At 43.5% G+C, this 24264-nt stretch overlaps 1 protein-coding gene across 1 annotated transcript in view; it reads right to left on the bottom strand.

Moving 5' to 3' along the window:
* LOC124378540 overlaps nt 1-17538 on the bottom strand; it is a 37366-nt gene extending 19828 nt beyond the window's left edge. The window contains exons 1-15 of the mRNA XM_046838255.1: nt 17474-17538; nt 6894-6968; nt 6394-6418; nt 6148-6172; nt 4263-4388; nt 3977-4173; nt 3754-3857; nt 3333-3445; nt 2901-3116; nt 2366-2440; nt 1974-2206; nt 1740-1806; nt 1065-1208; nt 461-657; nt 271-374 (exon numbers count right to left, since the gene is read on the bottom strand). Coding sequence (XP_046694211.1) covers nt 271-374; nt 461-657; nt 1065-1208; nt 1740-1806; nt 1974-2206; nt 2366-2440; nt 2901-3116; nt 3333-3445; nt 3754-3857; nt 3977-4173; nt 4263-4388; nt 6148-6172; nt 6394-6418; nt 6894-6945 — 1678 coding nt within the window. The 5' untranslated portion in view covers nt 6946-6968; nt 17474-17538. The remainder of the gene's footprint in view (nt 1-270; nt 375-460; nt 658-1064; nt 1209-1739; nt 1807-1973; nt 2207-2365; nt 2441-2900; nt 3117-3332; nt 3446-3753; nt 3858-3976; nt 4174-4262; nt 4389-6147; nt 6173-6393; nt 6419-6893; nt 6969-17473) is intronic.
* Between the last annotated feature and the right edge of the window lie 6726 nt (nt 17539-24264).

The following is a 24264-nucleotide window of genomic DNA, read 5'->3' as shown; positions in this document are numbered from 1 at the left end:
TAGTCGTTTCCTTTTTTATTTTTAATACCTTTTAACCAAGGGTTACACTAATAACACACAAAGGCCAGTCTGCTGGGAGACATTTCACTGACACCAACCCCCACATTAAGCTCTGGGGCATGGAATCTGATATGGAGATGGTGAAGGACCAAACTAGAGATGTACTGATAATATCTGGAAGACCTTTCTGTGAAAAACATAAACATCTAAACGTATTAATACTAAAATGTGTGTATGTGTGTACAGCATTCAGATGATGAACAGTAGTACCTGTGGAGTTTTGGTGGAGAAGGAACGGTATGATGAAATTCTCATAAACCACCTGAGTTCCATTCACTGGCATCAGGAACATATTGTTGCTCATCTCCCACACACTGAAGAAAAAATTTAAATTAGTTATCCAGGATCCCAGTAGATCACCCACTAGATCACCTAGTGATGAGGGTAGATGTTGACATACAGCGTCTGGAAGGTCTGGCAGGAGAACGGTTTGGCACTCAGGCAGAGCAGGTAGTCAGGCGTCACACTCGGTAAGAGAGGCTTCAGTTTGATATGAAACCACATGGTGATAAATGATTTATCCCTCAGGTCAGTGTGTGTTGGGTTGTGGATTCGATCAAGAACATCTCTGAAAGGAGAATCTTCTGCACTAAAGTTCTGGAAGAAATCAGCACATTTAACATGCATTTACTCAGTTATTATAGTGTCAGTTGTGTAACATTGGTGTGTCAGTAGTTTAACCGTGGTGTGTCAATAGTGTAGTGTTACAGTGGTGTCAGTAGTGTAGTGGTGGGTCAGTAGTGTTGCAGTGGTGTCAGTAGTGTAGTGGTGGGTCAGTAGTGTTGCAGTGGTGTCAGTAGTGTAGTGGTGGGTCAGTAGTGTTGCAGTGGTGTCAGTAGTGTAGTGGTGGGTCAGTAGTGTTGCAGTGGTGTCAGTGTTACGGTGGTGGGTCAGTAGTGTTACAGTGGTGTCAGTAGTGTTGCGGTGGTGGGTTGCGGTGGTGGGCCAGTAGTGTTGCGGTGGTGGGCCAGTAGTGTTGCGGTGGTGTGTTACAGTGAGCGCACCGTGTTGGCGATCTGGTTCAGAAGTCTGTTGAGGCTGCTGGAAAGATGCAGTGTGAGACTGGTCACTGTTTCCTGTGTGAGTGTTAGATTAGTGCTCCCTGCACACTGCAGCACTTTTGCCACATGCTCCATCACATTTGCCACCTGGAACACCAGTGCAGCATGTTACATCATTACACAGAAACAATGCTAACTTCAGAATCAGTAACGTTTTATTGCCAGGTACAGCAAAGGATTCAGCAAAAAGCACTTTACAGTTTTAGGAATTTGTCTGGGTGTCAGGTGCAAAACTTATACACAGATATGAAATGTGTACACAGTTTTTAAATAAATAATAAATTCAATAAAAACTGTATGCAGAAAGTGGCTTTGCACGAGGAGTAGTGCAATTTAGAATGCTAGTAACTGTCCAAACATATATATATATATATATATATATATATCTATCTATCTATCTATCTATCTATCTATCTATCTATCTATCTATCTATCTATCTATCTATCTATATATATATATATATATATATATATATATCAGACATGAATTATGTACACGATCTATACCAATCAGACTTGGTCTACTGTGCATAATTACTAAAACACTAAAACTCACTATACTGCATACATTTGAGTGTTAAATCATAATATTTCAAAGAAGTAAAAGTTGTTTCTTACTGCACATGCTCCATCCAGACTCACACTGCAAGTGTCTTGAGTTTCATACACTGGATTCTGCATATAACTACACAAACACAGGGAGATGAATCAGTCTGAACCTAATCTTTTCAGTATTCTAGATTTAATGTTCATTAAGTTCTCGCTTTGTTCCTCCTTAAAAATGTTTCACAATTTTTACAGAAAGACGTTTTCATCTCAGCATATTATACCACAGTCAGGAAAAATACTTACAACACATTATGAAAGACAGCAGCGAGGTCATCTGGAATGTCACTGGTGAGGTATCTGTTCAGGACAGGAACCACGACATGTGTGAACCAGGAGTTAACATCTGAAGCGTTAAACATCGTCTGTTCCAGCTGCTGATTACTGCTGGTGTTTTTATATGGTGCTGCGAGCTCTGCTAGAGTCCAGCCAAGCATTGCCTGTATGAGAGTCGCACTCCTCATGCTGCTCAGGTCCTGCTGTAGAGAATTGAGAGTTTTAATGGTGGTTATTATATTAATCAGAGCAGCTAAATATCTGCTTATAGCCCCAGCATGGGGTACTTATAGACCTGTTACCTGGTCTTATTTTTAAGTTGTTTTGGATCAAAAATAAAATTTATGCGTTTAAAGGACTACCTGATGTGTGAGGAAAACAAATTCTCTGACGAAACTCCCAACAGGTCTAAATGCAGTCATGATGTCGTTTACCGTCTGAGGAAGCAAAGTCACATCAATACCATATATTATATCAACTTCACCCACATTAAACACCATGGTCATGATAACAGAGTGCACTGGAGACAAAAAGCTACAAAGCCTGCTCATAAACTTGAACACTTGTGTGGTCTGATGAGACCAAAACCAAGCTTCTTGGCCACACTGATGGAGGAATGAATAGGAACGTGGAACTGATTTTAAAGTGTAAAATGATCTTCCAAAGTGACTTCATTTGAATATGTCCACTTATTCTTGAATCAGTTGCTAAATCAAATAATACACAAAGTCATCAATTTGACCATCACAATATCATTAGACCATCATGACACACTTGCTACATCTACTACCAATTAATTTACATTACAAACACCAGGAACCATCTCTTCTAGTTCCCATTGCACAGGTCCTGAGCCTGACCTTCATAAAAATCATTAATATTGAGTCTCAGCCTGACCTGTCTGAGTGGGTCTTGTGGAGAGGGTGAGTACACAGATAATCCTGTGCCCTGCATGGTACCATTAAGGCTGTTCACAGCTCCTCCAGATGGTGTTACTGAACTCAGAAGGCTGCCCAGGACCACACTGAGGGATTCTTGGTTCAGACTGGCTGTCTCAGGATACAGCATGAGCTCTGCTTTCTGCTCTGGAGTCAACAAGTGCAGTACATCCAACTACATTGACACAGAAGGAGAACCTTTTTTGAGCATAACTTTGAGCTTGATAACCGGAATGATGGAAACATTTAAAAAATATGAAGAACAAAGTTTAAGAAGAGTAAAAAACACCTAAACCAGATCATTAGACTTTTGAAGGAAGGATTGAGGATTAGTAGATGTCCTGTATAAACCAAAACATGCTGGGAGAAATCTCTGAGGAACATTGCATACCCCATTGAAGAATCCATTGATAGAGCTGAAGTCTCTGATTTGGGCCAGAACTGAGAAGGAGCCAAAGTTCTTTGTGACCCAGTCCTGTGTGGTGTCACCAGGTATCACACAACCTAACACACATAAACACAATGTAGCCTACTAATATATACACAATACAGACCCCAACTTTTGCTAAAGTAGTATCTAGTATGGAGTACTCTGAGAACATGGATGGAAGTCTCTTGGGTAAGATCTCATGATGTGCAAACACAGGTGGAGCAAGATATGAAATTAGAAGCTCATAGGAAGTTCAAATGTGGTCTTTTTTGTAAACTTTAATATCTGAGCCAGAAAAATGTAATCCATTACCTGGTCCAATCTACTCAAGAAGTGCTTAAAAATCTTGAAATCTTACTGAAGCCTCTTCTGCTGTGTTTACCTGTTGGTGTGTTTTTGGACAGGAAGGGCTGCATGAAGTACGAGTAGATCCACTGCTGCCTCTGAGCATCCAAACTGGAGAACTGCTGACTCAGCTCCTGCACCCTACAACACACACACACACACACAGCTATCACTCACAGGTGTGATTAAGAAATAACTCGATGTGTGTGTGTGTGTGTGTGTGTGTGTGTGTGTCTGTGTTTGTGTTTGTGTGTGTATACACAGTCTGGTAGGTCTGGCAGCTGAAGTTGTTGTAACCGAGACAGGTGAGGAAGTTCTGGGAGATGGAGGAAAGCAGTGGAGTCATTCTAATCTGTAGCCATGCCGTGATGATGTCATTATCCTGCAGCAGAGCTGTGGCATTAAAGCTCCATCCTGCAGACACGTTTAGCAAAGGGACACCACCCAATCCTGAGTTCTGGCAGGGACAGAGAAATATATAGGTGTGATGAAGTGCAGGCACATAATCAGTCTTTCATTTTCTAGACAAATTCTCAACTCTCTCACCATGAGCACAAACACGTCAAGCAGAGCATCAATCAGGCCTTTTAGGTTGTGGATCTGCTGCTCCTCTGCCACAGGGTCTGATGAAAATCCCACACACATCAGGAAGTCTGACGTGGAGTCATTGGTCTGAACAACACAACAAAAAAAAACATCAGTAGCTAAATATAAGGTAGACATCCACACCATCCACTGCCATCTTCTACACCATCCACTGCACCTTCCTCTACACCATCCACTGCACCTTCCACTACACCATCCACTGCACCTTCCTCTACACCATCAACTGCACCTTCCACTACACCATCCACTGCACCTTCCACTACACCATCCATTGCACCTTCCTCTACACCATCCACTGCACCTTCCTCTACACCATCCACTGCACCTTCCTCTACACCATCCACTGCACCTTCCACTACACCATCCACTGCACCTTCCACTACACCATCAACTGCACCTTCCACTACACCATCCACTGCACCTTCCTCTACACCATCCACTGCACCTTCCACTACACCATCCACTGCACCTTCCACTACACCATCCATTGCACCTTCCTCTACACCATCCACTGCACCTTCCTCTACACCATCCACTGCACCTTCTCTACACCATCCACTGCACCTTCCACTACACCATCCACTGCACCTTCCACTACACCATCCACTGCACCTTCCTACACCATCCACTGCACCTTCCTCTACACCATCCACTGCACCTTCCACTACACCATCCACTGCACCTTCCTACACCATCCACTGCACCTTCCACTACACCATCCACTGCACCTTCCACTACACCATCCACTGCACCTTCCACTACACCATCCACTGCACCTTCCACTACACCATCCACTGCACCTTCCACTACACCATCCACTGCACCTTCCTCTACCCCATCCACTGCACCATCTTCTACACCATCCACTGCACCTTCCACTACACCATCCACTGCACCTTCTTCTACACCATCCACTGCACCTTCTTCTACACCATCCACTGCACCTTCCTCTACACCATCTACTGCACCTTCTTCTACACCATCCACTGCACCTTCCTCTACACCATCCACTTCACCATCTTCTACACCATTCACTGCACCTTCTGCTACATCTCCCACTGCACCGCCACTATACCTACATTCACCATTCACTATATCATAGACTGCATCTTCTGCTGCACCTCCACTGCAACCTACTGCACTATTTACTACACCATCTATTGCACCATTCACTGGATCTTCACTGTACCACCCAATGCAACACCCACTGCACATCCCACTTTACCACCCACTGAACCTACATTGCAACACTTACTGCTCCACCCACTACACAGTCCACTATGCCAACCACTACACAACCTACTGTACTGCCCACTAAAACACCCATCCACTTTACCACTCACTTTACCACCCAATACACCATTCACTGCAAAATGCACTACACTGTCCACTGCTCTGTCCACATAGCCGCCTGCTACACCACCCCCTGCCCACCCACTGACCCACCCAACCTACCTACCCTACCCCTCCCACCCCAGGCGGCATGCACTATTCTAACTTTACCTGTCTGAAATCTGCCTCGAATCCCTCAGACTCCTGTGCTTATAAATACTTTATTACAGTCATGATGTGAGGATCACACACACACACACACACACACACACACACACACACAAACACACACACAAACAAACAACTGAGGAACGCCTTCTCAGAAATCAATATTCAGTTTTGTTTAAGTCAGTGGAAAGAAGATGTGTGTGTGTGTGTGTGTGTGTGTGTGTGTGTGTGTGTGTGTTTGTGCATGTCTGTTTGTGTGCGTTTGTGTATGTGTGTGTGTGTGTGTATGTGTGTGTATGTGTGTGTATGTTCAAAGAAGACTTACTGCAGTACACTCTGGTTGTGTAAGACTGGTTTTGCAGGTTCAACCATGGAACATTTACCACATCAAATGAAACACAAGATAGAAGAAAGGAGAGAGAGAGAGAGAGAGAGAGAGATAGAGAGAGAACAGATTTTCATCATTACTCCTCTGTTGTTCAGGTTACAGAAAGCTTCACAGTATTAGTAGGTCATATGTCTCAGAATGATTTGTTCCTCCTGATGTTCTCTGTTCAGAAACGATACTTACTCATTCAGTGCTCTACACAAAGTTCCTGCATTCATTAAACAGAGAGAAAAAAACAGACATTAGTGCTTCATCAAATACACAATAATCATCTCCACTACCATTTATAACATGATGAACGTCTGTGTCCTTCTCCAGCTGCCCATTTATACAGATGTTATAATGTAGTCCTCCTCTGGATTTAGTAACAGGGTCTGTAATGTCCTGGGTGAAGGTTCCTCTAGGGCTGTACTTCAACCCATCTTTGTCAGTGTTCAGACACATGTCATTGTTTTACCTGCTGTTCCACATCATCTCATTACCAGTTTGCTCATTTCCTCTTCAGCCTGATTCAGAAACCCACCCCTGAGAGGAGCTTCAGTCATTCATACTGCACACTAAACCCCTCAGAACATGGTGTGCTGATGGTTTTATTTGTTGATGTGTGTAGAATCTGAAAGCAGTCTACTGTACTGTCTGAGAAGAAGGAGCACTGTGTGTGTGTGAGAAGGTTTTAGATGTACCAAAGCTCAGCACTCCTGAGAACAGGAGCAGGAAGATGAGTAGCTTCTTCATGGTCAGATGAAGGACATGAAGATCTGCACAACAAACACACATTTCAGTCAGGAGAGAAATCTCAGAGAAGATTTACACACATTTATAACCAGCAATTCTCAAATATCATGGATTTTTGGATTAGGGGAAGTGAAGATGTGGTTGGAGTGATGAAGCCAGATGGAGCTGGATGGAACCTGAGAGAGTGCAGTGTGAGTAAACTCGCGGTTGTTCTTTGGGGTTAAATTTGTATATGATGTTATACTGATACACTCTGTGTTTAACCTGGAGCTTCTGCTCTCCATATCATCACACCTGATCAGACCTTTACCACCATTCTACACTCTTATCTCAAATCCAGAATGAGATTATCTCTGTGTGTGTGTGTGTGTGTGTGTGTGTGTGTGTGTGTGTGTGTGTGTGTGTAAATCTGTTCTCTATGTTGATGTATAAATATGGTCAATTTCCTTTTTCGTCTCTCATCAACACGCAGATACTCCACACACAGGAGATCACACACCCCTCTGTACTGTTGTGTGAAAATCTGATCAGAAGATCAGCAGCTTCTAAAAGCCTTTAATGAACACCCTCATGGCTGAGTCTCACGAAGTCTCACATTCTTCACATTCTGGTGTGTGATGTGAACATCGCCTGAAGTTCTCAACCCAACTCTGTGTGTGTGTGTGTACATAAAGCTCATCTGGAATGCCTACAGTGGGGCAAAAAAGTGTTTATTCAGCCACCAATTGTGCAGGTTCTCCCACTTAAGAAGATGAGAGGTCTGTAATTTTCATCAAAACTTTTTCAACATTTCAACTCTGAGACACAAAATGAGAAAAGAAAAAAAAACGTAAATCACATTGTCTGATTTGTAAAGAATTTATTTCCAAATTATGGTGGAAAATAAGTATTTGTTTACCAACAGAAAATCTAGATTTCTGTATCTCACAGACCTGCAATCTGGGGCTCCACACAAGATCTCACCCAGTGGGGTCAAAATGATCACAAGAACGGTGAGCAAAAATCCCAGAACCACACAGGGGACCTGGTGAATGACCTGCAGAGAGCTGGGACCAGACGTGTCCCCCTGCTTAAGCCAGTACATGTCCCGGCACGTCTGAAGTTTGCTAAAGAGCATTTGGATGATCCAGAAGAAGATTGGGAGAATGTCATTTGGTCAGATGAAACCAAAATAGGATTTTTTGGTAAAAACTCAACTTGTCATATTTGGAGGAGAAAGAATGCTGAGTTGCATCCAAAGAACATCATACCTACTGTGAAGCATGGGGGTGGAAACATCATGCTTTGGGGCAGTTTTTCTGCAAAGGGACCCGGACCACTGATCTGTGTAAAGGAAAGAATGAATGGGGCCATGTATCGTGAGATTTTGAGTGAAAACCTCCTTCCATCAGCATAGGCATTGAAGATGAAACGTGGCTGGGGCTTTCACCATGACAATGATTCCAAACACACCACCCGGGCAACCAAGGAGTGGCTTCATTAGAACATTTCAAGGTCCTGGAGTGGCCTAGACAGTCTCCAGATCTCAACCCCATAGAAAATCTTTGGAGGGAGTTGAAAATCCGTGTTGCCCAGCGACAGCCCCAAAACATCACTGCTCTAGAGGAGATCTGCATGGAGGAATGGACCAAACTACCTGCAACAGTGTGTAGAAACCTTGTGGAGACTCACAGAAAACATTTGATCTCTGTCATTGCCAACAAACGGAATATAACAAAGTATTGAGATGAACTTTTGTTATTGACCAAATACGTATTTTTCCACCATAATTTACAAATTATTTCTTTAAAAATCAGACAGTGTGATTTTCTGGATTTTTTTCTCATTGTGTCTCAGAGTTGAAGTGTACCGATGATGAGAATTACAGGCCTCTCTCATCTTTTTAACTGGGAGAACCTGCACCACTGCTGGCTGAATAAATACTTTTTTGCCCCACTGTGTATGTGTGTTCTGTATAATGTCTATAAGAGCAGCGATGTAGAAATCCACCACTCCAATTTCATCTCCAACTATTCGTTTTCTGTACAATGCCTTTCCTGTGTTTCTATATCTGTAGCAGTACATATACACACAATGTCCACTTTATTAGGAACACGTATAGACGTGCAGTTAACCACTTGGCAGCAGCGTGAGTTATACAGCAATGCAGATGCAGGTTGAAACCTTCAGGTAATGTTCACATCACACACCAGAATGCCAAGAACGTGAGATTTCTGAGACTTGTCCTTAAAGGCTGTTTTTTTTTCTCGGCTCGAGAAGTAAAGAGTTTTTCTCAGAAGCTGCTGATCTTCTGCTTACATTTTCACACAACAGTCTCTACAGAGTGGTACAGAGTGGTGTGAAAAACAAAACACATTCAGTGTGTGGAGGATCTGCATGCAGAATCAGTGTGTTGATGGGAAAGGAAAAGGACTCTCACACACACACACACACACACACACACACACACACACACACACACGGCTTTCTTTCATCTCTATGACCTCACACACTTCCTACACACCACATGAATGTGTACTGACTCACCCACAAGCCACCAATCAAACAAGTAATCTTACACAATCCTCTTTTCATAACACAACTGTAAAAGTAGCACACTGCAGATCAGAGACAATGCTGTACACACTACACAACCCTGTACACAACAAAACACAGCACTGCTCAATACACCAATTTGGATTAGATGTTTTGCAAATAATATAATATAATATAATATAATATAATATAATTAATATAATATAATATAATATAATATAATATAATATAATATGGTATTGTATGAGGAAGTCTGGTGTGTCAGAGAATTATGTGAGGGTGGTGCAGGACATGTATGAGGACAGTGTGACAGCAGTGAAGTGTGCAGTAGGAACAACAGACTGATTCAAGGTGGAGGTGGAACTGCATCAAGGATCGGCTCTGAGCCCTTTCCTGTTTGCAGTGGTGATGGACAGGTTAAAGGACGAGGTCAGACAGGAGTCTCCTGGACTATGATGTTTGTGGATGATATTGTGATTTGTGGTGAGAGTAGGGAGCAGGTGGAGAAGATCCTGGAGAGGTGGAGGTACACGCTGGAGAGAAGGGGAATGAAAGTCAGTAGGAGTAAGACAGAGTACATGTGTGTGAATGAGAGGGAGGGCAGTGGAGGTGCGGTTGCAGGAGAAGAGGTGGAGAAGGTGGGGAGTTCAGGTACCTGGGGTCAACAGTGCAGAGTAATGGAGAGTGTGTTAGAGAAGTGAAGAAAAGAGTGCAGGCAGGGTGGAGTGGGTGGAGAAGAGTGACAGGAGTGATTTGTGATAGAAGAGTATCTGTGAGAGTGAAAGGGAAAGTTTATAGGACTGTGGTGAGACCTGAGATGTTGTATGGATTAGAGACAGTGGTTTGGTGATGTTCAGAGGATCAGTAGAATGCTGAGGAAGGAGGAAAAGAGGAAGGATAAGGTAGAGGTTTCTGGATGTGGTGAAGGACATGCAGGTGGTTGGTTGGAAAGACAGATGTAGAGGACAGAGAGAGATGAAGGGTGGAGACACCTAACCTACTGGAGGTAGCAGAGCTGAAGATGTTGAGGTTTTCGTTGGGAGTGACGACAATGGACAGGATTAGAAATGAGTTTATTAGAGGGACAGCGCATGTAGGATGTTTTGGAGACAAGGTGAGGGAGGTGAGATTGAGATTGTTTGGACATGTGCAGAGGAGGGACATGTGGTATATCAGTAGGAGAATGCTGAGGATGGAGACACCAGGAAGGAGGAAAAGAGGAAGACCAAGGAGGAGGTTTATGGATGTGGTGAGGGAAGACATGCAGGTAGTTGGTGTGAAAGAAGCAGATGTAGAGGAAGGCCAAAAGAAGATGAAGATAATATAATATAATATAATGTTCACATGAGTTTGTTCTCTATTCAATTTATGTTTATTTGTATTGCGCTTTTAATAATTAACTCTCAAAGCAGCTGTCACGCGAGGAAACTGGAGGCGAAAGCCGAAGTGAAAGCAAACGAAAGTTTATTTGAAACACAAGGCAAATCCAGATACACTCGCTGAAAAAGGGTATAATATCCGTGGGCGCAGAAGCAGCGCGGTCCACGGTGCATGGGAACAAACACCGGGCAGTCGGTGTATGAATCCCGTGCGCTGGGAAGAAGCACGGTGCTGAACAGTCCAACGGAAAGCGTGTGACGGGCAGCAAAACCATGAAACAATAACTGACAGAGTGTGTGTGTAGGTGAGGGGTTTATACGGGTTAGGTGATGAATGAAATAAACGAGGTTCAGGTGTGTGTCCTTAGTATGCTGGGGATGAGCTACGAGTGGGCGCGGCCTGCACAGGAGAAGGAACAGGTAGCTCCCTGACACCACCCCCTTCCCCAGGGGCGGCACCGACGCCCGGACTCTGCGGCGAGGGCGACCCCTAGCCCGGGCGCCGGGCGGGCAGCGTGGAACTCCGCCAGCAACGCTGGGTCCAGCACGCCCCGCCGGGCCACCCAAGACCGCTCCTCCGGGCCGTAGCCCTCCCAATCCACGAGGTACTCGAGGTGACCCCTGCGCCGCCTGGAATCCAAGACTTCCCGCACAGCATACACGTCCGGCTGCGCCACGACCTCCGGCTGGACGGACGTCGCGGGGTCACCTGGAGGACGAGAGGAAGGCGAGACACACGGTTTTAGCAGGGACACATGGAAGGTGGGATGAATGCGGTACCCGGGTGGCAGCTCCAGCCGGTAGGATACGTCTCCGATCTGCCTGGAAACCCTGAAGGGCCCGATGTACCGGGGGCTCAGCTTACGGCACGGCAGCTTCAGCCTCAGGTCCCGTGTCGACAACCATACCAGATCCCCGGGGCGGAAACGAGGAGCCTCCAGACGCCTGGCGTCAGCGTGCCGGCGAGTATTGCGAAGGGCCCGACGCAACTGGGTGTGCGCCGACTCCCAGACCCGGTTACTCTCCGGAACCAGGCGTCCACCGAGGGTACGTCGCTGGGCTCGTCCGACCACGGGAACAGGGGTGGCTGGAACCCCAGCACGCACTGGAAAGGGGTGAGACCTGTGGAATCCTGCCGGAGCGAGTTCTGGGCGTAGTCGGCCCAGGGCAGGAAACGAGCCCAGTCCTCCTGGTCCTGGCTGCAGTAAGTCCTCAGGTACCTGCTCAGCTCCTGGATCTTCCGCTCCGCCTGGCCGTTCGACTGCGGGTGGTAACCAGACGTTAGGTTCACCGAAACCCCCAGGAGCTGGAAGAAGGCCTTCCACACCCGAGACGTGAACTGGGGCCCACGATCTGAGACTATCTCCTCCGGGAGACCAAAATTCCTGAATACGTGGGTGAACAGGGCCTCGGCTGTTTCGAGGGCGGTGGGCAGGCCCTTGAGGGGAACAAAACGGCAGGCTTTGGAGAAGCGGTCCACCGCTACCAGGACGCACGTGTGTCCCCCTGACCGTGGCAGGTCGGTCACGAAGTCGATCCCCAGGTGGGACCAGGGGCGCTGGGACGGGAGTGGCACCAGCTTGCTCACGGGTAGGTGCCGTGGCACTTTGACATGGCGCAGGTGGCACACCCTGGACGAACCGGTGATCTCCTCTGCCATCCCGGCCACCAGTAACGCTGCCTGGACGAGCTGAACTGTCCTCCTCTCCCTGGGTGACCCGTGCGGGCCCCTCGTGTACCGACTGCATGAGCCCTCGCCGGCAGGAGGTGGGGACAAAGACACGTCCTCAGGACACCGGGGCCGGTTCCTGGAGAGAAGCTGAGCGGATCTCCCTGTCCACGTCCCAGACGATGGGCCCCACGACGAGTGTGGGAGGAAGGATGGGGTCCGGATCGCTGGGTTCCTCGGGCCCGAACACCCGGGAGAGGGCGTCGGCCTTACCATTAAGCGCCCCGGCTCGGTAGGTGACGTGGAACCGGAACCGAGTGAAGAAGAGGGCCCAGCGGGCCTGCCTGGGGTTGAGCCTCCGGCCTCCCGTAGGTACTGGAGGTTCTTGTGGTCTGTGATAACAGTGAATGGGTGCTCGGCGCCCTCCAGCCAGTGCCTCCATTCGCCAGAGCCATCTTTATTGCCAACAGCTCACGGTTGCCGATGTCGTAGTTCTGTTCAGCCGCTGAGAGCTTATGCGAGAAGTAAGCGCAGGGATGGAGCTGTGGCGGGTTGCCTGATAGCTGGGAGAGAGCCGCCCCTACGCCGGTGGAGGAGGCGTCGACTTCGACCACAAACGGTCTCCGGGGATCTGGATGACGTAACACAGGGGCGAGGCAGAAACGCTGGCGGAGCTCGTCGAAAGCCTCCTGAGCCTCTGGGGTCCATCTCAGGGTCCGTGCTTTACCCCTGAGGAGGGTCGTGAGGGGTGCCGTGATCTGGCTGTAACCCTGGATGAACCGACGATAGAAGTTAGCAAAGCCCAGGAACCGTTGGAGCTCTTTGATTGACTCAGGAACGGGCCAGTTCCTTACAGCCTTCACCTTGCCTTCATCCATCTGTATTCCCCGTGCACTAATCACGTAGCCCAGGAACTGTATCTCGTCCAGGTGGAACTCGCACTTGGAGAGGTTCAGATAGAGCTGGTGGGAACGTGCCCCTAGTACGTCAAGCACGTGACGATGGTGCTCCTCCAGGTTACGTGAGTAGATCAGGATGTCATCGATGTAGACCATGACACACTTCTGGAGGAAGGGCCGGAGCACCTCGTTCATGAACCCCTGGAACACTGCCGGAGCGATCGAGAGGCCGTACGGCATGACCCGGTACTGTAGTGCCCTGAGGGTGTAATGAAGGCGGTCTTCCATTCGTCTCCTCTTCTGATGCGTACTAGGTTGTATGCGCTCCGGAGGTCGAGTTTGGAGAATACCCTAGCCTCCCTTAGGTCCTCCAGAGCTGACGGTACGAGAGGGAGGGGATAAGGGAGAGGAGCGATCTGGGCGTTTAGCTGCCGGTAGTCGATGCATGGACGAAGACCCCCGTCCTTCTTTCCCACAAAGAAAAAGCTTGAGGCTGCCGGTGAGGTGGATTGGGTGATGAACCCCTGCTGGAGCGCCTGTTGGACGTACTCCTCCATAGCTCGATGTTCAGGAGCGGATAGGGGATAGACACGGCCCTTGGGCAGCTTAGCCCCAGGAAGCAGGTCGATGCAGCAATCCCCAGGCCGGTGAGGGGGAAGACGAGTGGCTGCTTTGGCACAAAACACATCCTTGAATGCCTGGTATTCCACAGGAATCGCCGCCTGGGTCTTTGTGGTGGCTTCTTCCACCCTGGTGGCACCGACCACGACCTTATGGACCCGTGTGGGTAGCTGGGAGAGGCAGTTTTCCCGGCAGTGTGCACTCCACTCTAGAATGTCGCACGGGTCCCAGGAACACCGTGGGCGTGTTGTTGTAACCAGGGCCGTCCCAAGATCACACTGACTGTAGAGTCGCCGAGTACCATGAACCGGATGTCCTCCCGATGGAACAGCCCCACCTGGAGGGTGACAACTGGCGCACAGTACTTCACCCAGCCCCTTCCCAGTGGGCGGCCCTGGATGGTCTGGACGGCTAAGTCCTGGGAGCCCCTCTCGGGGAGCCAAGGCGGTCGAGGCAGGCTTGGGAGATGAAGTTACCTGCTGATCCAGAGTCCACCAAAGCACATACGGAGACAGATAGGCTTGGGGTTAGAAGCATTACCGTGAGCTTAGACAAAGGAGAGATGTCTGCAGGAACTCAACAGTACTCACCGCCGTGCGAACGGACGCCTGGTGCATCTGGCGATGGAATGACCCGGTCACCGCAGTACAGGCACTTTCCGTGGCCAATCGGCTGTTTCTCTCTCTCCTGGACAGCCTTTGTGAGCCCAGCTGCATTGGTTCGGATCGGAAGCCGGGTGGTTGCAGGATGGGTCCCTGAGGGATGGTGTATCGGTGGGCATGCCGCGAGCCGCTGTGAAAGGCCGATGGACTTTCCTATGAACTCCTCCAGCCCCATCCTGTCGCCATAGATCGCCATTGCCTGTTTAATTTCTGGTGTGAGTCCCACTCGATATATGCCCAGAAGCGCTGACTCGTTCCAACCACTAGATGCCGCCAGTGTGCGGAAGCGCAGGCTGTAAGCCGTGATGTCATCACTCCCCTGTCGCAAACTGAGCAGCTGGTCGGCGGTGGTTAGGACCCCGGAGGCGGCGCTGAAAACTTCCAGGAAGTGCGCGTAAACAAAGCGTAGGTGTTTAATACTGGGCTCTCCGAGTCCCACAGCGATTGTGCCCAAGCTAGCGCTCTCCCGGAAAGTAGAGAAATAAAGAACGCTACCTTGGACCGCTCGATGGGAACCGCTGCGGTTGCATCTCTATGTAGAGGTTCACCTGGAGCAGGAAGCGCGGCACTCCGGCCTTCTCCAGCGTCCCGGGGCGCCATGGGACTGCCGGTAACCGCAGGGGTTGTTCGAGCCGCGGCTGTTGGAAAGGCGGCTTGCAGCGCGCGACGAGATCCCGAACTGGTCGGCGGAGCTGCTCCCGGAGGAGCCGCTGGGTCCGGTATCCATCTACAGGTAAGAGCCGGAAAACAGCTCCTTACTGTTCTTCGTAGGTCAGTTATTCTGTCACGCGAGGAAACTGGAGGCGAAAGCCGAAGTGAAAGCAAACGAAAGTTTATTTGAAACACAAGGCAAATCCAGATACACTCGCTGAAAAAGGGTATAATATCCGTGGGCGCAGAAGCAGCGCGGTCCACGGTGCATGGGAACAAACACCGGGCAGTCGGTGTATGAATCCCGTGCGCTGGGAAGAAGCACGGTGCTGAACAGTCCAACGGAAAGCGTGTGACGGGCAGCAAAACCATGAAACAATAACTGACAGAGTGTGTGTGTAGGTGAGGGGTTTATACGGGTTAGGTGATGAATGAAATAAACGAGGTTCAGGTGTGTGTCCTTAGTATGCTGGGGATGAGCTACGAGTGGGCGCGGCCTGCACAGGAGAAGGAACAGGTAGCTCCCTGACAGCAGCTTTACACGGGTAAAGTGGTGATAATGAATGAAGATGTTCTTTATGTGGAAGTTGAAGTTTGTATTTGTGAAAGTTGTATGAAATCAGTGTGATGTGTAATCAGGTTTGAGAAGATGTAGGTGCAGCAGAATGACTTCATTCAGTATAAACAGGAGTCTTTTATCAGAAACATTTATCTATTTACAATAAGGATCATTACAGCCACGAACATCACCAACATCAGACATGTCTAAACACTCCTGGAGCAGATATCTCTCTGTTTTATGTGAACAGGAGGAAGTAGAACAGTTCATTTCCCCTCAGTGTTACTGAAACTTAACATGTAGAATGATAATGATGACGATGATGTCACAACTTTAATCAAACTCCTGAACTATTCACAATGTTATTTCCACCCACAGTCAGAAATTCCACACTGTCGGGTGAAATGTCATCAGGGTGTGTCGCACTGTAATCACCAAACACTGAAAACACTAAAAAAAGAGACTTACAAAAGATTACACACACACACACACACACACACACACACACACACACACACACACACACACACCACACAGAAAGGGCTAAATAACAAAAGAAATCTCCTTCTGGCTGGTTTTCTAGTTGTGTAAGTGTCATACCAGTATATCATACACACACACACACACACACACACACACACACACACACACACACACACATAAATTACAGGACACCCTTAAAGTTATAATAATAATAATAATAATAATAATAATAATAATAATAATAATAATAATAATAATATATTCTATAGTTATATTATTATATAATGATAATAATATAAAATGAAATATCTATAAATAATAATAATAATTATGTTAGATATGAATCTTAAATCTTAAAATATTCCCAATGCTGTTTCTCAAAGGGATTAAATATAAAGTTGATAAATACCTACACCTATATACCAATATAACTATATACCAATATAACTATATACCAATATAACTATATACCAATATAACTATATACCAATATAACTATATACTTGTATAATTTTATATAACTATAAAACTAACTATAAAATTCTATAATGACAATAAAAACTGCCTAATATTCAAATTCAGTTGTTTATTTATGATAATGGACATTATCTTACAGAAATATAAAGGTTATAAAGTTGGAATGAGTTTAGTTTGTCATAAACTCATTGCAGTTCCTGTGCTGCTGTTGATGTTTAGTTGGATGAGATCTCTATTCTCCCTCTTCTACAGAGAACCTTTAAAATGGCCAAAAGAACTTTAAACTCTAGCTGTATATAAAATCACATCAATTATACAAACAAATCATTGTTAAAGCACACACACACACACACACACACACACACACACACACACACACAATTCCCTAAAGGTCATCACTATAGAGTCTTATGATTTACTACAACATTAATGAAGCCGTGCTACACAATTCAATACACATCATCCCAGTAAACACACACACACACACACACACACACACACACACACACACACACACACACACACACAAGAGTCTGATCAGCATGTGATGTATTGAAGCTGTTAGGAAGAATAATCAGAAACACACACTGTACCTGTGAGTGAGATTCTCCACCTGCCAGATTGTGTGCCGGTGTGTGTCTTGACAACTACAATCTCAGTTACCTGACACACTGACTCCGCCCACACAGGCTGTACCGCCTCTCTCTGATGCTGCTACAGGTGGAGTGTTTTATCTCTGAGTGCTCAGAGTGTACCTGAGTGTGTGTGTGTGTAACTGAGTGTGTGTGTACCTGAGTGTGTGTGTACCTGTGTATGTGTACATGTGTGTGTACCTGAGTGTGTGTACCTAACTGTGTGTGTACCTGAGTGTGTACGTAAGTGTGTGTGTACCTGTGTGTGTGTACCTGTGTGTGTGTACCTGAATGTGTGTACCTGAGTGTGTGTACCTGTGTGTGTGTGTACATGTGTGTGTACCTGTGTGTGTACCTGTGTGTGTGTGTGTGTGTGTGTGTGTGTGTGTGTGTGTGTGTGTGTGTGTGTGTGAGTGTGTTCTGTTTTTATCAGTCAGGAATCTATCTATCTATCTATCTATCTATCTATCTATCTATCTATCTATCTATCTATCTATCTATCTATCTATCTATCTATCTATCGATCTAGGGTTAGGGGTTAGAGTTAGGGTTAGGGTTAGGATTAGGGTTAGGATTAGGGTTAGGATTAGGGTTAGGATTAGGGTCAGGGTTAGGATTAGGGTTAGGGTTAGGGTCAGGATTAGGGTTAGGGTTAGGGTTAGGATAAGGGGTTAGGGTTAGGGTTAGGATTAGGGTTGGGATTAGGGTTAGGGTTAGGATTAGGGTTGGGGTTAGGGTTAGGGTTGGGGTTAGGGTTAGGGTTGGGGTTAGGGTTAGGGTTAGGGTTAGGGTTGGGGTTAGGGTTAGGATTAGGGTTAGGGTTAGGATTAGGGTTAGGGTTAGGGTTAGGATTAGGGTTAGGGTTAGGGTTAGGATTAGGGTTAGGATTAGGGTTAGGTTAGGATTAGGGTTAGGGTTAGGGTTAGGGTTAGGATTAGGGTTAGGGTTAGGATTAGGGTTAGGGTTAGGATTAGGGTTAGGGTTAGGGTTAGGGTTAGGGTTAGGGTTAGGGTTAGGGTTGGGGTTAGGGTTGGGGTTAGGGTTAGGGTTAGGGTTGGGGTTAGGGTTAGGATTAGGGTTAGGGTTAGGATTAGGGGTTGGGGTTAGGATTAGGGTTAGGGTTAGGGTTAGGATTAGGTTAGGATTAGGGTTAGGGTTAGGATTAGGGTTAGGGTTGGGGTTGGGGTTAGGATTAGGGTTAGGGTTAGGATTAGGGTTAGGGTTAGGATTAGGGTTAGGGTTAGGGTTGGGGTTAGGGTTAGGGTTAGGGTTAGGGTTAGGGTTGGGGTTAGGGTTAGGGTTAGGGTTAGGGTTAGGGTTAGGGTTGGGGTTAGGGTTAGGGTTGGGGTTAGGGTTAGGTTAGGATTAGGGTTAGGGTTAGGATTAGGGTTAGGGTTAGGATTAGGGGTTAGGGTTAGGGTTAGGATTAGGGTTAGGATTAGGGGTTAGGGTTAGGATTAGGGTTAGGGTTAGGGGTTAGGGTTAGGATTAGGGGTTAGGGTTAGGATTAGGGTTAGGGTTAGGATTAGGGGTTAGGGTTAGGGTTAGGATTAGGGTTAGGGTTAGGGGTTAGGGGTTAGGGGTTAGGGTTAGGGTTAGGGGTTAGGGTTAGGGTTAGCTAGCTGGAACCTAATTTCTTGTGTGTGTCAACACACTTGGCCAATAAACCTGACCCTGATCCTGATTCTGAAACCCCAGTGAGAGGAGTGAAGAACCTCAGGGTTTTGTAAAATGAATACAGAGCGTATTTTCAGCACACATGTGCTTCTGCTAATTTATCGTATGTTGATCTGAGCACTAGACAGAAGTGTCAGGAGTGATGGAGTACGAAGGTTTGTAACAGATGCAGTTGCAGTAAAATGTGAATCCAAACCGTAATCCAAAATCAAAAACAGACCAACACCACAAGAAAAATGTACTCAGAAACACAGACCAGAAAACAACACGTGAGAAAGAAAACCCAGAAGAGTGCAGCGCTGAAGGTAAGACAGTGTGGAACACCAGGAGTCACAGTGAGCGTACACTTCACAAGGGAACAAAGAACCCTTAGGGAATCAATACACAAACGAATCAGAAGTGAACAGAAGCAGGAGTGTGTGATACTGACATGAGAGAAACAACCAGTAGCAGGTCAGGGGTGGAGACAAACACACTTCTCCTGCTTTGTAAACACAACAATGAAAAGGCAGAAGTCAGAAGTATCTTCATGAGTCCTGGAATGCAGAGCTCAGTGTGAGACGAGTAGACCTGACACTGAGCTTCAATACAGAGGAAGGAAAAGTGTGTTGTCTCTGGGAGAAGTTACTACTACTTTTCTTTCGGCTTCTCCCGTTAGGGGTCGCCACAGCGGATCCTCCGCACGTTTTTGATTTGGCACATGTTTTACGCTGGATGCCCTTCCTAGCATAACCCTCCCAATTTATCCGGCTTGGGACCGGCACTGAGAGTGGCTGGGGATGGTTTTCCTGACTGGGGATCGAACCCGGGTCGCAGCGGTGAGAGCACCGCATCCTAACCACTAGACCACCAGGGGAGAAGTTACCTGTGCAAAATCTGTAATTAAAATATATCCTACACTACAGTGGTCACCAGTGAACGAGTGGAAATATGAGTTCCAACAATTCACTGGGAAAAAAACACAAAAGACTAAACATAAAACACAGAATCATTTAAAGTGATAAAGTTCATTAGATAAAGTGCAGATGCTTCAGAAGATCATTCTGCCCAATGTGAAATATATTATAATGAATACACTGTGTCAGGTGACCAAGGGTTTGAGTCTCAACCTCAACGTGGCATCCTGAATCATTGTTCTCCTTCTGGGGGTTGGTTTTGGGGTTCTGGTAGACTCTTTTAAATGATTGTTTGGGGGTTTATGTTCCTGCAGTTTGATTCTGATTGGGTGGTTTGGGTTTGGGTTAGGGTTAGGGTTAGGGTTTGGGTTAGGGTTAGGGTTAGGGTTAGGGTTTTTGAGGGACGCCTGAATTGGTTGTTTCTATAAATAAGTATCTGAAAGTAGTAAATAATGTGAAACTTTAGAAAATGAAAATATTTATTTAAATAAATAAATTGAAGAGATCTAATGAGAAGAAATGTTAGCTATGATGAACCACGTTGTTCAGATCTCTTTTCTGTGGAGATTGTGCATTGTTCCTGAACAGAAAGGAAGATGAGGAAAGAGAATAATTTCTGCTAATTGTGGTAAATAATTCAGTTTAATTCATGTTTATTTGTTTTGAGTTTTTAATAATGAACATCGTCTCAGAGCAGCTTTACACAGATAATGTGGAGATAAAATGAAGATGTTCTTTATAAGTGTATGTTTTTCCCTGATGAACAAGTCGGTGGAGACTGTGGTGAAGAAGGAAGGAAGAAACCTTGAGAGGAACCAGACTCAAGAGTGAACCTCATCCTCATCTGGGTTCCACCGAATGTCCATTTATTATTATATAAATAAGTAGAGATGTGCAGAGTCTGTAATTATTGCTACACAATCTGAAGAATATATTAATCATCTGATATACTGTTAATGGCCTCATGCACGTCAGGTTTGGGTTTTTTTTTGTTATCTTCCTGAACATTGCATTGTTGTGCAAGAAACATCAGAGCTGCGTCGCTGTGCCCAGGGGAATGGATTCCACAAAGCAGGAACGAATCAGTGCTTCTGAGGAGGCTTTACCTTTAGTTTGAATTTGCAGTAGATTCTTGTATTTACTCCAACATTCAAAAAGACCAAACCCACAAACTAAATCTTGAGTTTGGGTACAAATCACTAAACTGTGTCAAGAATGAGAAGATAAAGATCTCCGATTCAGACTGGAGTGTGGATGTAACATGATCTCTCTGATTGAAACACTTCCTGCTGTGAGAGAATGAATGAGAAATCCTTGTTGTTTTGTTGTACCAGGCACCTGATCATGACCAGGTGCAGTTCAGGCTCCGTGAGACTCTGTAGTAGCACATGACTTTGTATGTGAGGTTTTTATGAGATGTGAATAATGTATAGGTGAAGGTTTGTGTACACCGGAGCATAAGGTGTGTGCTTTTTAAACATTCCATTCCACAGGGACCTGCTGTTATACTGAGCTCCACTCCACACACTCCACACACAAAAGGGTGGGAGATCTATAGCAGGACATCTTCCACTCCAACCAATGGACTTCATGGATCTGGTTTTGTGCACAGGGGCATTGTCATGCTGGAGCAGGTGTGGGTCTCCTACTTCAAATCAAGAAGAAATTTCATGCTCCTTCATCCAAAAATGTCCTACACAACTGCATGTCTCCAAATTTGTGGAAGAACAACATGTGACTGGACGAGTCAGGTGTTCCAGTACTTCTGGTCTATTTTCCACTGCGTTCAGAAGTGTTGTTTCCTGAACTCTGAAGTTCATTCTGTCAGCAGGTACATGTGTACAGGTGTATCTTTGGAGTGTGCAATGTTCTGTGCTAGGAGATCTCTGCTGCCATCTAGAGTACAAGATGTGTAAGAGCAGGAGGCAGAAACAATATGACAGACGTGTGGAAGTCACCTTTATTTATTAATGTGTTACTCAAACATGTGCTGGACAACCTGAAGAGACTGGAGCATAGCCCAGATGTTTTCTTCTTTTAACCTTCATCTGTCCAGCATGGGATAGTTAGAGCTCCTGATACTGAGGTGGCTGCTTGACTGAGAGGAGCAGAACTTCAACATTCTAGCAGCAAAGGCATAGCACTGATGAGGATTAATGCTAATGTAACATAACATACAACATATATACAACAAATATTATTATTATTATTATTAATTATTATTATTATTATTATTATTATTATTGTTATTATTATTATTATTATTGTTATTATTATTATTATTATTGTTATTATTATTATTGTTATTATTATTATTATTATTATTATTATTATTATTATTATTATTATTATTATTATTATTATTATTATTATTATTATTATTGTTATTATTATTATTATTATTATTATTATTATTATTATTATTATTATTATTATTATTATTATTATTATTATTATTATATTATTATTATTATTATTATTATTATTATTATTATTATTATATTATTATTATTATTATTATTATTATTATTATTATTATTATTATTATTATTATTATTATTATTATTATTATTATTATTATTATTATTATTATTATTATTATTATTATTATTATTATTATTATTATTATTATTATTATTATTATTATTATTATTATTATTATTATTATTATTATTATTATTATTAATTATTATTATTATTATTATTATTATTATTATTATTATTATTATTATTATTATTATTATTATTATTGTTGTTATTATTATTATTATTATTATTATTATTATTATTATTATTATTATTATTATTATTATTATTATTATTATTATTATTATTATTATTATTATTATTATTATTATTATTATTATTATTATTATTATTATTATTATTATTATTATTGTTATTATTATTATTATTATTATTATTATTATTATTATTATTATTATTATTATTATTATTATTATTATTATTATTATTATTATTATTATTATTATTATTATTATTATTATTATTATTATTATTATTATTGTTATTATTATTATTATTATTATTATTATTATTATTATTATTATTATTATTATTATTATTATTATTATTATTATTATTATTATTATTATTATTATTATTATTATTATTATTATTATTATTATTATTATTGTTATTATTATTATTATTATTATTATTATTATTATTATTATTATTATTATTATTATTATTATTATTATTATTATTATTATTATTATTATTATTATTATTATTATTATTATTATTATTATTATTATTATTATTATTATTATTATTATTATTATTATTATTATTATTATTATTATTATTATTATTATTATTATTATTATTATTATTATTATTATTATTATTATTATTATTATTATTATTATTATTATTATTATTATTATTATTATTATTATTATTATTATTATTATTATTATTATTATTATTATTAGTATTATTATTATTATTATTATTATTATTATTATTATTATTGTTATTATTATTATTATTATTATTATTATTATTATTATTATTATTATTATTATTATTATTATTATTATTATTATTATTATTATTGTTGTTGTTGTTGTTGTTCTGTGATGATCACAAATGTTGAGCTCAGTAGCTCCTACTTTTATACCAAAGACTGTAGAAAGAACATCACTTATAATCTTATACTCCAGTGCTCATGTTAGTTCTCACTCTTCAGTGTTCTTTATTGTTGAAAGATTTATGATCAAACTCTTGATGTCACCCAAATGAGGATGGGTTCCCCTTGTGAGTCTGGTTCCTCTCAAGGTTTCTTCCTCATAACATCTAAGGGAGTTTTTCCTTGCCACAGTCGCCACGGCTGCTCATCATCAGGGATAAATACACACCATTCACCTTCACTGTTGATTTGTGTAAAGCTGCTTTGAGACAATGTCTGTTGTGAAAAGCGCTATACAAATAAACCTGACTTGACTTGTTGTTGTGGATGATATTGTGATTTGTGGTGAGAGTAGGGAGCAGGTTGAGAAGAGCCTGGAGAGGTGGAGGTAAACGCTGGAGATAAGGGGACTGAAAGTCATTAGGAGTGAGACAGTGTACATGTGTGTGAATGAGAGGGAGGGCAGTGGAGGTGCGGTTGCAGGGAGAAGAGGTGGAGAAGGTGGAGGTTCAGGTACCTGG

The sequence above is a fragment of the Silurus meridionalis genome, chromosome 24, assembly GCF_014805685.1.
Source record: "Silurus meridionalis isolate SWU-2019-XX chromosome 24, ASM1480568v1, whole genome shotgun sequence".
Taxonomy (NCBI): Eukaryota; Metazoa; Chordata; class Actinopteri; order Siluriformes; family Siluridae; genus Silurus; species Silurus meridionalis.
The sequence above is the reverse complement of the archived record's forward strand: the minus strand, read 5'-3'. Positions and strand labels throughout refer to the sequence as shown.